Source organism: Paramisgurnus dabryanus, chromosome 15 (genome assembly GCF_030506205.2).
Source record: "Paramisgurnus dabryanus chromosome 15, PD_genome_1.1, whole genome shotgun sequence".
NCBI lineage: Eukaryota > Metazoa > Chordata > Actinopteri > Cypriniformes > Cobitidae > Paramisgurnus > Paramisgurnus dabryanus.
Window position 1 is genome coordinate 2066675 of NC_133351.1, and position 16899 is coordinate 2083573.

The 16899-nt window shown below is 39.7% G+C and overlaps 1 protein-coding gene across 4 annotated transcripts in view; it reads left to right on the top strand.

Annotated features, from left to right (window-relative positions):
• The window catches only part of tanc1b (tetratricopeptide repeat, ankyrin repeat and coiled-coil containing 1b), a 168729-nt gene that overhangs the window by 106639 nt on the left and 45191 nt on the right, over nt 1-16899 (top strand). For all 4 annotated transcript variants that reach the window (XM_065252378.2, XM_065252379.2, XM_065252380.2 and 1 more), the window contains 2 exons: nt 2198-2479; nt 9157-9308. In XM_065252378.2, coding sequence (XP_065108450.1) covers nt 2198-2479; nt 9157-9308 — 434 coding nt within the window. The remainder of the gene's footprint in view (nt 1-2197; nt 2480-9156; nt 9309-16899) is intronic.

Consider the following 16899-nt stretch of genomic DNA (forward strand, 5'->3'; position numbering starts at 1 on the left):
ATAACTGTTTATGTTACTTTAACATGTACGGACACCTATTCAGCGTGCTGTTCTGTGCTATTGTTTAGTTAAATAACTTGCCTTTCCAGATTAAATGTCTGTTCTTCGGCTTGGATTTTGTGAAATCAGTTTCTAAATAAACGGGACGTATAGTCCACTGCGACTTATATATGTTTTTTCCTCTTCAAAACTTATTTTTGACTGCAGGGCTCCAGACTAACTTTTTTCACTAGAAGCACAGTGGCCCCCAACTGAAAATTTTAGGGGTGCAACCAGAAAATTTAAGAGCACATACCATAAATCAACATGCTAACCAAATATTCACATTTCTACTAAGTAATACACTGTATTACTAATAAATACTTTAATGATAGATGCAGAAAGTACAATGTGCTGTTTTAAATTCAGTGTTACGTCACAAAAAAAAGGTCAAATTTACTGGTCGCACATGTGCGACTGGATGTAAAATTCAGTGGCACACTCTCAAATTTTGGTGGAAAAATTAGTCACTGATTCGACTTATACTCCGGAGCGACTTATACTCCGGAAAATACGGTACCTTTTTCATTACAGAAGACTTTTAGGCTGTTTCAGAAGAGAGACCTGTCATGTCCATGATACACATTTAAAAACTTCATCAATAACTAGTTGTTCAGTTTGTTATACACTACACATAGTTTCTATAAATGCCTACATTTAGCAGGAGTTAATTCGGTAGTAGAATATGGTTGTCACTCCGATAAATGACGGATTAAGCATTAAAAGTGATAAGCGAATTTAGCTGAAGTGTGTACGAGGCCTTGAATCACTATTGAGAATAATAAGAAAAAAAAAAGAGAAAAGTAAACGAGTAAAACATCTGAGCGGCAACTAGGGCTGGGCAAAAGAATAGATTTTTCGATTAATCGTTTTTTTCTCTGTGGTTGATTCAAAATTGATTCTCACATGCCACGAATCGTTTTTTCCCATTTTATATCCGCAAACATTGAACATAAGATTAACGTTAATCTAATTACTAGTCTTTTCCACTAGATGTCACCCTTTTTTTGCCTTGTGCGATGTTACCAAGGAGTGAGAGGCGAGCCTGTCATTCATTCCTTCCTTATTTGTCTATATTCTAATATAAAATAATGTTCTATATAATCTATATTCATCGAGTTGAATCGAGAATCAGTTATAAAAATCGAGTCAAGAATTGCAATCGAAAACCGGACCGAGAATCGAAATCGAATCGATCTGGAACATCTGAATTGATACCCAGCTCTAGTGGCAACGTGAATTTAGGTACAAAATGGGCTTAACAATGTCATTATCCAAAAACAATTAATGGCCCTTAAATTCTTTCTTCAGGTTTAAGGCTGAAATAAAAGCTAAAAGTGTTGGCCTGTTAAGTAAATCATCCTCATACAAATGTTTTTGTGGTGACTTTTCTTTTTTGAATCTTCTCTTTGGGTGACTGACTGGAGCTGCAGGTCTTCACACAGGACATTTGAATAAGGAAATGCTCACAATATTCATCCTGTGCTGAATTTAATTCATGAATAATGCATGAGAGCACTGATAAATGCAAGTGTTGTTTGTCTGTTACGGTCTTGTTCTCTTATACAAATGCTTGTTTACCCTGAGGGCAGAGTTAATGTTTGTTCCTAGAGCCTGTGTGTGTGTGTGTGTGTGTGTGTGTGTGTGTGTGTGTGTGTGTGTGTGTGTGTGTGTGTGTGTGTGTGTGTGTGTGTGTGTGTGTGTGTGTGTGTGTGTGTGTGTGTTAAATGTTATGATTAATAATAAGTAAAATCAGAGATTTGATGCATCAGAAATACTCCCAGTATTACTCTCTGATCAGCAGCCAGTAGATGATTCATCTGTTTGAGGACATTTTTGTCTACATCTTATGGTGCTTTTCCATTGCATAGTTCCCCACTGATTGGGTCGGGTCAGCTTACTTTTGGTGGCTTTTCCACTGGGTACAGTATGTGGTACCTGATACTTTTTTTAGTACTACCTTGGTTCCAAGCGAGCTGAAGATCACTGATTGGTCTAGCATTATGCTAAATGCAATACACACGTCAATAAAGAGAAAGAAACAAGAAGAAATGCGTCACCTATGATATCAGACAGTGTTTTTTGTGTAGCTGTAAGAAGAATAATTTCTCTTTTTAACAGCGTAGTCTCTGACCTCTGACCTCTGATGTGTTTGCAGCTCGCTTCACTCCATACAAGCCCACAGACATCATGCTCAAACCGCTGCTGTTTGAAGTTCCCAGCATCACCACTGACTCTGTGTTCGTGGGCCGTGATTGGCTGTTCCAGCAGCTCGAGGATGACCTGAGGCCCAGCCAATCAGGCGAGAGCTCTGGGGTCATCCTGGTGGGTAACGTGGGCTTTGGTAAAACTGCCATCATCTCCCGCCTGGTGGCACTCAGTTGCCATGGTGGCCGCATGCGACAGATCGCATCCAACAGCCCGAGCGCTTCACCAAAATGTGAGTGTTGAACAAACAATATATTACACACAACATTCAACACATTACATACAAAATTCAGCACACAACATTCAACCAAACAAGATTTAGCACATTGCATACAACGTTCAGCACACAACATACCCACTACTCATAACATTTAACATTCAGCATACAATACACAACATTCAGCACACAACACACTACATTCGGCACAGAATACACAACACTCAGCACACTACATTCGGCACACAACACTCAGCACACAACATTCAGCACACAATACACAACACTCAGCACACAGCATTCAGCACACAATACACAACATTCAGCACACAACACACTACATTCGGCACAGAATACACAACACTCAGCACACTACATTCGGCACACAACACTCAGCACACAACATTCAGCACACAATACACAACACTCAGCACACAACATTCGGCACACAACATTCGGCACACAACACACCACACACAACATTTAGCACTTCACGCACAGCATTTTAACACAATATTTTTAACACACACACTACAGCTTTTAGATACAGCATTTAACACACAATACTCAGCACACTACATTCGGCACACAATACACAACACTCAGCACACAGCATTCAGCACACAATACACAACATTCAGCACACAACACACTACATTCGGCACAGAATACACAACACTCAGCACACTACATTCGGCACACAACACTCAGCACACAACATTCAGCACACAATACACAACACTCAGCACACAACATTCGGCACACAACATTCGGCACACAACACACCACACACAACATTTAGCACTTCACGCACAGCATTTTAACACAATATTTTTAACACACACACTACAGCTTTTAGATACAGCATTTAACACACAATACTCAGCACACTACATTCGGCACACAATACACAACACTCAGCACACAACATTCAGCATACAACATTCGGCACACAACACACAACATTCGGCACACAACATTCGGCACACAACACTCAGCACACAACATTCAGCACACAACACACAACATTCAGCACACAACACACTACATTCGGCACACAACACTCAGCACACAACATTCAGCACACAACACACAACATTCAGCACACAACACACTACATTCGGCACACAACACTCAGCACACAACATTCAGCATACAATACACAACATTCAGCACACAACACACTACATTCGGCACACAATACACAACAGTCAGCACACTACATTCGGCACACAATACACAACACTTAGCACACAACATTCAGCACACAATACACAACAGTCAGCACACAACATTCAGCACACAACACTCAGCACACAGCATTCAGCATACAATACACAACATTCAGCACACAACACACTACATTCGGCACACAATACACAACACTCAGCACACTACATTCGGCACACAATACACAACACTTAGCACACAACATTCAGCACACAATACACAACAGTCAGCACACAACATTCAGCACACAACACACAACACTCAGCACACAGCATTCAGCATACAATACACAACATTCAGCACACAACATTCAGCACACAATACACAACAGTCAGCACACAGCATTCAGCATACAATACACAACATTCAGCACACAACACACTACATTCGGCACAGAATACACAACACTCAGCACACTACATTCGGCACACAACACTCAGCACACAACATTCAGCACACAATACACAACACTCAGCACACAGCATTCAGCACACAATACACAACATTCAGCACACAACACACTACATTCGGCACAGAATACACAACACTCAGCGCACTACATTCGGCACACAACACTCAGCACACAACATTCAGCACACAATACACAACACTCAGCACACAACATTCGGCACACAACATTCGGCACACAACACACCACACACAACATTTAGCACTTCACGCACAGCATTTTAACACAATATTTTTAACACACACACTACAGCTTTTAGATACAGCATTTAACACACAATACTCAGCACACTACATTCGGCACACAATACACAACACTCAGCACACAACATTCAGCATACAACATTCGGCACACAACATTCAGCACACAACACACAACATTCAGCACACAACACACTACATTCGGCACACAACACTCAGCACACAACATTCAGCACACAACACACTACATTCGGCACACAACACTCAGCACACAACATTCAGCATACAATACACAACATTCAGCACACAACACACGACATTCGGCACACAATACACAACAGTCAGCACACTACATTCGGCACACAATACACAACACTTAGCACACAACATTCAGCACACAATACACAACAGTCAGCACACAACATTCAGCACACAACACTCAGCACACAGCATTCAGCATACAATACACAACATTCAGCACACAACACACTACATTCGGCACACAATACACAACACTCAGCACACTACATTCGGCACACAATACACAACACTTAGCACACAACATTCAGCACACAATACACAACAGTCAGCACACAACATTCAGCACACAATACACAACACACAACACTCAGCACACAGCATTCAGCATACAATACACAACATTCAGCACACAACATTCAGCACACAATACACAACAGTCAGCACACTACATTCAGCACACAATACACAACACTCAGCACACTACATTCGGCACACAATACACAACACTCAGCACACTACATTTGGCACACAATACACAACACTTAGCACACAACATTCAGCACACAATACACAACAGTCAGCACACAACATTCAGCACACAATACACAACACTCAGCACACAGCATTCAGCATACAATACACAACATTCAGCACACAACACCCTACATTCGGCACAGAATACACAACACACTACATTCGGCACAGAATACACAACACTCAGCACACTACATTCGGCACACAACACTCAGCACACAACATTCAGCACACAATACACAACACTCAGCACACAGCATTCAGCACACAATACACAACACTCAGCACACAATACACAACACTCAGCACACAACATTCGGCACACAACACACCACACACAACATTTAGCACTTCACGCACAGCATTTAACACAATATATTTAACACACACACTACAGCTTTTAGATACAGCATTTAACACACAATACTCAGCACACTACATTCGGCACACAATACACAACACTCAGCACACAACATTCAGCATACAACATTCGGCACACAACACACCACACACAACATTCAGCACACAACATTCAGCACACAACACACAACATTCGGCACACAACGCTCAGCACACAACATTCAGCACACAACACACTAGATTCGGCACACAATACACAACACTCAGCACACTACATTCGGCACACAATACACAACACTTAGCACACAACATTCAGCACACAATACACAACAGTCAGCACACAACATTCAGCACACAATACACAACAAACAACACTCAGCACACAGCATTCAGCATTCAATACACAACATTCAGCACTCAACACACTACATTCGGCACACAACACTCAGAACACAACATTCAGCATACAATACACAACATTCAGCACACAACACACTACATTCGGCACACAATACACAACACTTAGCACACAACATTCAGCACACAATACACAACACTCAGCACACAGCATTCAGCATACAATACACAACATTCAGCACACAACACCCTACATTCGGCACAGAATACACAACACACTACATTCGGCACAGAATACACAACACTCAGCACACTACATTCGGCACACAACACTCAGCACACAACATTCAGCACACAATACACAACACTCAGCACACAACATTCAGCACACAATACACAACACTCAGCACACAACATTCGGCACACAACACACCACACACAACATTTAGCACTTCACGCACAGCATTTTAACACAATATATTTAACACACACACTACAGCTTTTAGATACAGCATTTAACACACAATACTCAGCACACTACATTCGGCACACAATACACAACACTCAGCACACAACATTCAGCATACAACATTCGACACACAACACACCACACACAACATTCAGCATACAATACACAACATTCGGCACACAACACTCAGCACACAACATTCAGCACACAACACACAACATTCAGCACACAACACACTACATTCGGCACACAACACTCAGCACACAACATTCAGCATGCAATACACAACATTCAGCACACAACACACTACATTTGGCACACAATACACAACACTCAGCACACTACATTCGGCACACAATACACAACACTTAGCACACAACATTCAGCACACAATACACAACAGTCAGCACACAACATTCAGCACACAACACACAACACTCAGCACACAGCATTCAGCATACAATACACAACATTCAGCACACAACACACTACATTCGGCACACAATACACAACACTCAGCACACTACATTCGGCACACAATACACAACACTTAGCACACAACATTCAGCACACAATACACAACAGTCAGCACACAACATTCAGCACACAATACACAACACACAACACTTAGCACACAGCATTCAGCATACAATACACAACATTCAGCACACAACACACTACATTCGGCACACAATACACAACACTCAGCACACTACATTCGGCACACAATACACAACACTTAGCACACAACATTCAGCACACAATACACAACAGTCAGCACACAACATTCAGCATACAACATTCGACACACAACACACCACACACAACATTCAGCATACAATACACAACATTCGGCACACAACACTCAGCACACAACATTCAGCACACAACACACAACATTCAGCACACAACACACTACATTCGGCACACAACACTCAGCACACAACATTCAGCATGCAATACACAACATTCAGCACACAACACACTACATTCGGCACACAATACACAACACTCAGCACACTACATTCGGCACACAATACACAACACTTAGCACACAACATTCAGCACACAATACACAACAGTCAGCACACAACATTCAGCACACAACACACAACACTCAGCACACAGCATTCAGCATACAATACACAACATTCAGCACACAACACACTACATTCGGCACACAATACACAACACTCAGCAGACTACATTCGGCACACAATACACAACACTTAGCACACAACATTCAGCACACAATACACAACAGTCAGCACACAACATTCAGCACACAACACACAACACTCAGCACACAGCATTCAGCATACAATACACAACATTCAGCACACAACACACTACATTCGGCACACAATACACAACACTCAGCACACTACATTCGGCACACAATACACAACACTTAGCACACAACATTCAGCACACAATACACAACAGTCAGCACACAACATTCAGCACACAATACACAACACACAACACTCAGCACACAGCATTCAGCATACAATACACAACATTCAGCACAGAATACACAACACACTACATTCGGCACAGAATACACAACACTCAGCACACTACATTCGGCACACAACACTCAGCACACAACATTCAGCACACAATACACAGCACTCAGCACACAACATTCAGCACACAATACACAACACTCAGCACACAACATTCAGCACACAATACACAACACTCAGCACACAACATTCGGCACACAACACACCACACACAACATTTAGCACTTCACACACAGCATTTAACACAATATATTTAACACACACACTACAGCTTTTAGATACAGCATTTAACACACAATACTCAGCACACTACATTTGGCACACAATACACAACACTCAGCACACAACATTCAGCATACAACATTCGGCACACAACACACCACACACAACATTCAGCACACAACACACAACATTCGGCACACAACACTCAGCACACAACATTCAGCACACAACACACAACATTCAGCACACAACACACTACATTCGGCACACAACACTCAGCACACAACATTCAGCATACAATACACAACATTCAGCACACAACACACTACATTCGGCACACAATACACAACACTCAGCACACTACATTCGGCACACAATACACAACACTTAGCACACAACATTCAGCACACAATACACAACAGTCAGCACACAACATTCAGCACACAACACTCAGCACACAGCATTCAGCATACAATACACAACATTCAGCACACAACACACTACATTCGGCACACAATACACAACACTCAGCACACTACATTCGGTACACAATACACAACACTTAGCACACAACATTCAGCACACAATACACAACATTCAGCACACAATACACAACACTCAGCACACAGCATTCAGCATTCAATACACAACATTCAGCACACAACACACTACATTCGGCACAGAATACACAACACTCAGCACACAGCATTCAGAACACAACACATTGCATTCTGCACATTACACACATCTCTTAGCAAACAGAACATACTGTACAACATGTTACATACAACAACTTTTCAGTAATCCACACACAACCTGCAACACACTACTCTGGGCTTAAGTCTTGTTAACTTGCTGTGTTTTTGTTTATTTAACAGTAACAGCAAATCAAATAAATGGTATGCAGACAACTTGTATATAAAAATACAGCTGTAAAGATGATGATGTTGATTTTATGACTGTGTTTTGTGCAGAATAATATTCATACATAAATATAAACATGATGTTTTCAGACAGACAGTGTAATGTAAACTTGTAATATATGTGCTGATGTCACACAGGTGTTGAGCAGAATTCAGATTTGCCTCTGAGTCAGCCGCCTCAATCCACTCCTCCTCCTAGTGCCACAAACACCCTGAGGTCCAGCAGCTGTCCCAGTACACCAGAGCTTCAGCGACGGCGCGAGGAGGCTGTCAAACGCCTGGCTGCAAAGGTGTGCTACTAAAAACCACTTTAACTGCTATCAAATGAATGAATGTTACCTTCTGCTTGTAGAGAGACACTAGAAACCTTATCATTCTGTTTGGCTACAGTGACTAAAATAATGGTTGATGTGCTACAGTAAGTTTCTCCCACAAAAGTTGGATGTGTTCTCGAGCATTCCACCTGTCTGAATGCCAGCTCATTCGATGGCTCTCTCAGTCACAGTCTTAATAAAGGCACACAGGTGTGCTGAAGCTGAATCACAGGTGCGCTGAGCATGACCTCTACATGAGTTACAGCCCTGACAGTGACTGCGTCTGAAAGCTCTAAAATGTTAAAATAAAGTCCTACATTTGGGCATTCATTTGTTTTACTAATATAATCAAATTTTGACGATTTAACCCTTAAATAAAAAGTTTGTCTAGTTTTTAAGCAGTGAAATATCTTTAACTCTTTCCCCGCTCTTGATTAGTTATCTCATCAATTAACCCTCTGGGGTCTAAGGGGTTTTTAGGGCCCTGGGGAAGTTTTGACATGCACTGACATTTGTGCTTTTTTCAGTTGCTTAAAAACATATTAATGGCAAAAGTCTCATAACACTGTGTTCATCACAAACTGGGCTACAATATCATATAATCAACATGTATGTACATGTTTGTATTTTTGAGAGAAAAATGTTTATGCGTGGTTTTTGAAAAAGCAAAATTTTTAAGTCACTGATATAACTCCACAAAACTCATTCTAAACATGTTTTCCCAAGACTTTCCAAACTGGATCTAGTAGTCTAGAGTTTTTTCTTCAAAATGATGTGAAAATCATATGGCCTACTCAATCACATAAAGCAAGATATTGATTTACAATTTCTAAGACACTTTTGCTTGAGAGAGGCCGTATGCGTGGAGGCGGGAAAGCTCCTGAATAATCAGTGATTGACAGCTGAGAGACAAAAGAGTTGAATAATGAGCCACTAATGAGCCTTGTGTGGATGTTCAACAGGAATAACTTTCTCTGTAGTAAAACCATGATAAGGTTTACTTTTCAATATAATGTAAATACACACACACACATTATATATATATATATATATATATATATATATATATATATATATATATATATATATATATATATATATATATATATATATATATATATATATTTCTATTGAAATATTTTCTATTCATTTCACAAGTATAAGTTACCTTTTAAAATCCATGGTAGCCTAATCCTGGTAAAGATACTGTTTGGCCATCGTAAAATGAACACACTTCAACCCAGGGTTAGTGTTTGGTTGGCCAGCGAGAGGTTTACTTTTGTGCAGTAAAAAGCTCAAAAGAACAACTGCCTATCGTTGTCTGGACTCCTATTTGTGTTTTTGTAATCATTATTTACAGCCGCCGCCATTACCTCACGTGTTGATCATGAAAGCAGTGAATGTGTGCACACGCGAGTGATCCTGTGTTTAATAAACTTGCTGTGCGGAGATATGCGCTTAGACGCAACTAAATAAGGATTGTACTGTTTGCAATCGCGTATTTTATAAGAATACCAAAAAGCGCGTCGAGTTTCCTGACTCGCGTGTTTGTGTATGTGCGTTCCAATCGCGTGAACTGTTTGACGGAAGAACAAAGAAAACACTCGCGTCTGGAGATACTGACACACATACGCAAGGAAATAAGGATTTATGTCATGTTTGGTGCAATCGGATGGAACAACAAGGAATGGAGAGACTGGATTGTGGATTGCATATCCATTGACTGCAGGAGGCACGAGTCATGCATATGGATGTTTCTGCTCGTTCACTTCAATGGCGCGGGGGTGTGGCGATCCGATCTCATTACAGATAATGAGGTAACTGGCGAAATACGGTACTTCTCCTCCTTCTCATACAGTTTACACCGAATGACAATATCTGTTTTCAATATCACTTACATAATTTAAAAGGAGACATTCCAAGCATTATGTAGACATTTATCTTTTGTTTCTACGACAAGTATTCGTTAAGTAACAGTTTATTTTTCTGACGCGTTTGTGAAAGGACTTCACTGAGGGAGAGAGAACAGAACGTGCATCATGTTTATTTTCTTAATTTTGCGAAAAGCACAACATTCTGTTTTTATTGGGAGTGAACAGAAAAAAAACTAGACACTTTAACGTTTGAAATGATGTATAAATCATATCTGTATGTCAAAAATCAGCAGAGTAATGTAAGTCTCTTTGCGGAGTGATTGAAAAATAAAGAGTTTGCGGCGCCCGCGCCACCGTCGACCCCAGAGTGTTAAGAGAAAACGCTACCAATGACGAGTTTTTAAGGCAATCCATTTTTCCGCTATTATCCACTAGGTGGTGCTTTTACCCAACTTATAAAACACAAAAACATCCACTGATCCAAAAACGGTAAAAACTCTATATATGTTTTGATCATCGCTCTGAATCTGATTTCTAATAAAATTTCTTTAGAAAAATGCAATTATCTCAGCTTTTGGCTCAAAATTTCATATTTTTGAAGAAACCGAACCATATTTGAGAGGTGATAAAAAATAATAAATAAAGGTAGGATAAACGTTTTTTTTTTTAAAGCATAGGGTCTGTTCTTTCATTTTATATGTTCATTTGTTTATACACTCACCTAAAGGATAATTAGGAACACCTGTTCAGTTTCTCATTAATGCAATTAACTAATCAACCAATCACGTGGCAGTTGTTTCAATGCATTTAGGGGTGTGGTCTTGGTCAAGACAATCTCCTGAACTCCAAACTGAATGTCAGAATGGGAAAGAAAGGTGATTTTAGCAATTATGAGCGTGGCATGGTTGTTGATACCAGACAGGCCGGTCTGAGTATTTCACAATCTGCTCAGTTACTGGGATTTTCACGCACAACCATTTCTAGGGTTTACAAAGAATGTTGTGAAAAGGGAAAAACATCCAGTATGCGGCAGTCCTGTGGGTGGAAATGCCTTGTTGATGCTAGAGGAGAATGGGTCGACTGATTCAAGCTGATAGAACAGCAACTTTGACTGAAATAACCACTTGTTACAACCGAGGTATGCAGCAAAGCATTTGTGAAGCCACAACACGCACAACCTTGAGGCGGATGGGCTACAACAGCAGAAGACCCCACCGGGTACCACTCATCTCCACTACAAATAAGAAAAACAGGCCACAATTTGCACGAGCTCACCAAAATTGGACAGATAAAGACTGGAAAACTGTTGCCTGGTCTGAAGAGTCTCGATTTCTGTTGAGACATTCAGATGGTAGAATCAGAATTTGTCGTAAACAGAATGAGAACATGGATCCATCATGCCTTGTTACCACTGTGCAGGCTGCTGGTGGTGGTGTAATGGTGTGTGGGGTGTTTTCTTGGCACACTTTAGGCCCCTTGGTGCCAATTGGACATCGTTTAAATGCCACAGCCTACCTGAGTATTGTTTCTGACCATGTCCATCCCTTTATGACCACCATGTACCCTCCATGGCTACTTCCAGCACGATAATGCACCATATCACAAATCTTGAATCATTTCAAATTGGTTTCTTGAACATGATAATGAGTTCACTGTACTAAAATGGAATTATTTTCATAATGGATTATTATTTTTTGCAGTCCTAAATTATAGTCTAAAGTACTGTTTTTGTTGACTGATGTATCATTTACATGCATGCAAAAGCTTTTTAAGAACTTGGAGATTTAATGCATATTCTGCATTTATTGTACCATTTTAGACCAGAAGTAAGATGACACAGCAACTTTTAATTGATTGCTTGCTATTAGGATGGACTATTTTGCAAAGTTTTCCTATTGGATGAATAAAACCGTTTAATGTAAGTTATGTTGTTTAAGTGCATCCATCAGCAGGAGAAGTTTAACAAAGCACCTGACACCTGAACCAGGCCACACTGAAGATTTTTTGTTTCGTTACTCACAGGGGTTTTTCTCTTTACGGTTGAATCCAGACGGATTCGACGTTTGTTTGGATGCAGACGGTGATTCATGTGTCCCGTATAAAGAGCACATGTGGTTTTGCACTAATGCAGCTAATGGACTTTGATGAATATGTGGTGATGTCATAGTTTTTAATGGAAGAGCCCAGCTCCAGTATAATGATTTATTTCCCCTTCAGGCCAGCATGTTTTTTTTACGATGGACGGATGTGTCGAATCAGTCCCATGTTGCATCAGAGGCAATTACTTTGTGTCTTCGTATTTTATACCACATTGACACCGTCAAGCTATTCTGGCACAGACTGGATCTTATTGCATTCATAAAAATGGCAGAAACACTTTTTTCCTTTGCTGTATAAGCCAATAAACCTCTCCTGCTCATCCCGTTACGTCTAATGGAAACGTAGACAAAGAGGATGGAAAATTGAATATGTGTCAAAATATTGGATCTGTGCATTATGGCTTGCGGTGTGAATGCAGCATTAGAGCGATGTTGTGTTGAGCGAATATGAGAACGTGCTGCTTCAATACGACCGATTCATAGAGGAATTGGAAAATGGCCAGACCTGTTTATTTAGGAGTACATTTGAAAAGAAGAATAAGATTGAGATGGCATCCACCTCCAATGCCTCTTTCACCCTCTCAGCGGTTCGGATCTCTAAATAACTTGATCTCCTCCTCTTTTCATGGATCAGCTTTTTGAAAAATAATTAGTGATGTTTGACGAGTTTATTGATTGAAGAAACCTCTGACTCTGAAGTATTAAACCCGTCCCTCATCATCTGTGCTGCAGATATGCATGCGACCTCAAATCATTTGGATTGTTGGGAGGAGCTGAGCCTGTGGCTTTGCTAAGGGATCAAAAAAGAATTGATGTTTTATCTAAGATTACATAACTTCATAAGTCTATCATGCATTTCATGTGAGGAGAGATTCTGCATCTCAGCAGGGTTATTATCGTAAACGAAAACTATCACGAAAACTGAAACTATTAGTGAAAAAACATTTTCGTTAACTGAAATAAAATAAAAACGAAGGTTTCTAAAAAAAACTAAAACTAAACTATAACTATAATGTGGACCTGTAAAACTAACTGTAACTAACTAAAATTTAGGAAAACAAAACTTGCGTTTTCGTTTTTTAAATGTTATTGGATCAGCAGTTGAACACGGAGTCACTCATATTACCGGATCATAAGCAAATGAGCAGACGTTGCTGAATCATTAATGACCAATAGGTGGCAGTCTATTAGAACTCCTGACCTGCACAGCAGGGTCACGTGATGTGTATGACGCTGTCAGGGCACTGGATCCCTGCCCCCGAGCCAACAGTTCGGTTCAGAAATCATCATCTTGTTGCTAACGGCTAGTTTAGTAAGACAATTTGTTTCTGCTGGCAAACCATTACAATAACTGAAGAAGGCTTAATTATCTCTATACGGAAGCATTAAAACGTTAAATATGGCTGAAAACGCTAACACCAACCACTTGCTTGGCAGTGTTAGCTGACGCTTTTTGGTTGCTATGATACAGAATGTCCGCTTAACTAATCTGAAACTATTATATGCCTTTGCGGATAATCAACAAATAATATTATATATTAATATTTAGTCAACAAATAAGCATTTTATTTTAGTACAGCGATCTCTTCTGGTACAGAAATGGACACTCATAGGCAGAACATTAAACTTTGCATTGATTTTCAGTTGTTGTGCACAGACATAAGTTTGTACAAGTAAGATGTGCTGAAATAAATTTACTGTGCTGAAATAAACATATGCTGGGTTGTTTCAATGCAATGCTGGGTTGTTTTAACTCATGTTTGTGTTAACAACCCAGCATATGATTATTTATAACCAAACATGTATATTTATACATGTATATTATATTTACCCAAATAACACAACAGAATTTAGAGTGTTGGTTGGTGTGGTATTTGTCCCGGCCTTTCATTGATAGTACTAAATAAACAAAACTTTTTTTTAAATCCTCTTATTCTCATCGTATTTTCAACATTTCCAGATTTGGCAAGGTGTATGTACACAACCATGATATTATGCTAAAGACTAAAACTATACTAAAACTAAATAAAAACTAAAAGTAATGATTTTTGAAAAATAGAAACGAAATCAAAACTATTTATGCACCACTAAAAATAACTAAAACTAAACTGAAATAAAATAACACATTACAAAACGAAATAAAAATAAAAACTAATATTTTTTTAAAAACTATAATAACCCTGCATCTCAGTTGTGTTTTGTAGGCATTGCACATTATGAACGTTTATCGGTGTTTGGAAACAGAGGAGTGATGTTTATATCTTTCTGCTAATGTATTTATTTAAAGCTCACTAATACCACGGGTCTGTTGAATGCTGTATTCTGATTGGTTGAGAAATGTTCCAAGGGTATGCATTATTTTTTGATAACCGCACCCCTAACTTGTCAAATGTCTTAAAAATGGGCACCAGAGCAATGTTTGTGTTAACCATATATAAGCCAAATAATTGACTTTGTTTCTTTGAATTATCACTATCTCTGGATAACTTATGATTCTCTACATGTTCGTTTTGTTTTCATTATATGCACTTACACGCCAATTACCAACAAAAAAACAGACATTTGATGCAGTTTTACGTACCGCCTGCGACTCATGACTCTGTTGGGACCGCCCCATTTAAACAAAATCCAGCGTTAAACACACTTCTTATTTTGTGCCAATGTTGATTCTTGATTTAAAACAAATCTGTTGCGTGCAGTGATGTCTGTGACTTCTATTTGAAGGAAAAAATGCTAAAGAACAACCTCCTTCTTGTTCTCACTCTGATTGACGTGTGGGCGTGGTTTTCAAGGGGAAGTGCCCATAAAAGGAATAAGGGGTCAGTGATACGTAACGGGTACCCATGTTCGATAAAAACTTTCTGAAACTTGTGTTTGAAACTTCTGAGGCGTGAGTTTAGTCCAGAAATACCCCCCAAAAATTGACATTTTGCATCTGTTTAGCATGAGAATTAAAACTCTTTAAAGGGATACTTCACCGATTTAGCATTCAGCTTTGTATCTGTAGAAACCCGGCAGTATTACTGAATGACCATGTTTCCCTCCATCATTTCCCCCTAAGAGGAGAGATATCTGCATTTTGGTTCTGCAAAAAAGTCCTCCGATGATGCAAAAATCGTCATATTACATCATCGGAGGACTTTTTTGCAGAACCAAAATGCAGATATCTCTCCTCTCAGGGGAAAATGAGGGAGGGAAACATGGTCATTCAGTAATACTGCCATGTTTCTACAGATACAAAGCTGAATGCTAAATCGGTGAAGTATCCCTTTAACTGCGTTAATAAGTCAGAATGCATAAAAATGCATGCATTAAGCTAGGGATGCACCGAATATTTGGCCACCGGAAATTTTCCTGCATGTGCTTGACGTATCTGCGGTATGGACGTATTTAACCGCAAAAAGGCGCTAAAGTGAGCAGCTTTCTGTAGGCACAGAGGCACATGCGGTTAAATGTGTCAGACGTGCTCGATCAGAACTCTTGATGTGTAAACTTTAGAGAGAGTTGCGTTAATGTGTCTCATACTGTCCATTAACATACATTTGCCGAATAATGCAATGAAAAACAACGTAATGTTTTTATGTTTAGCGACTG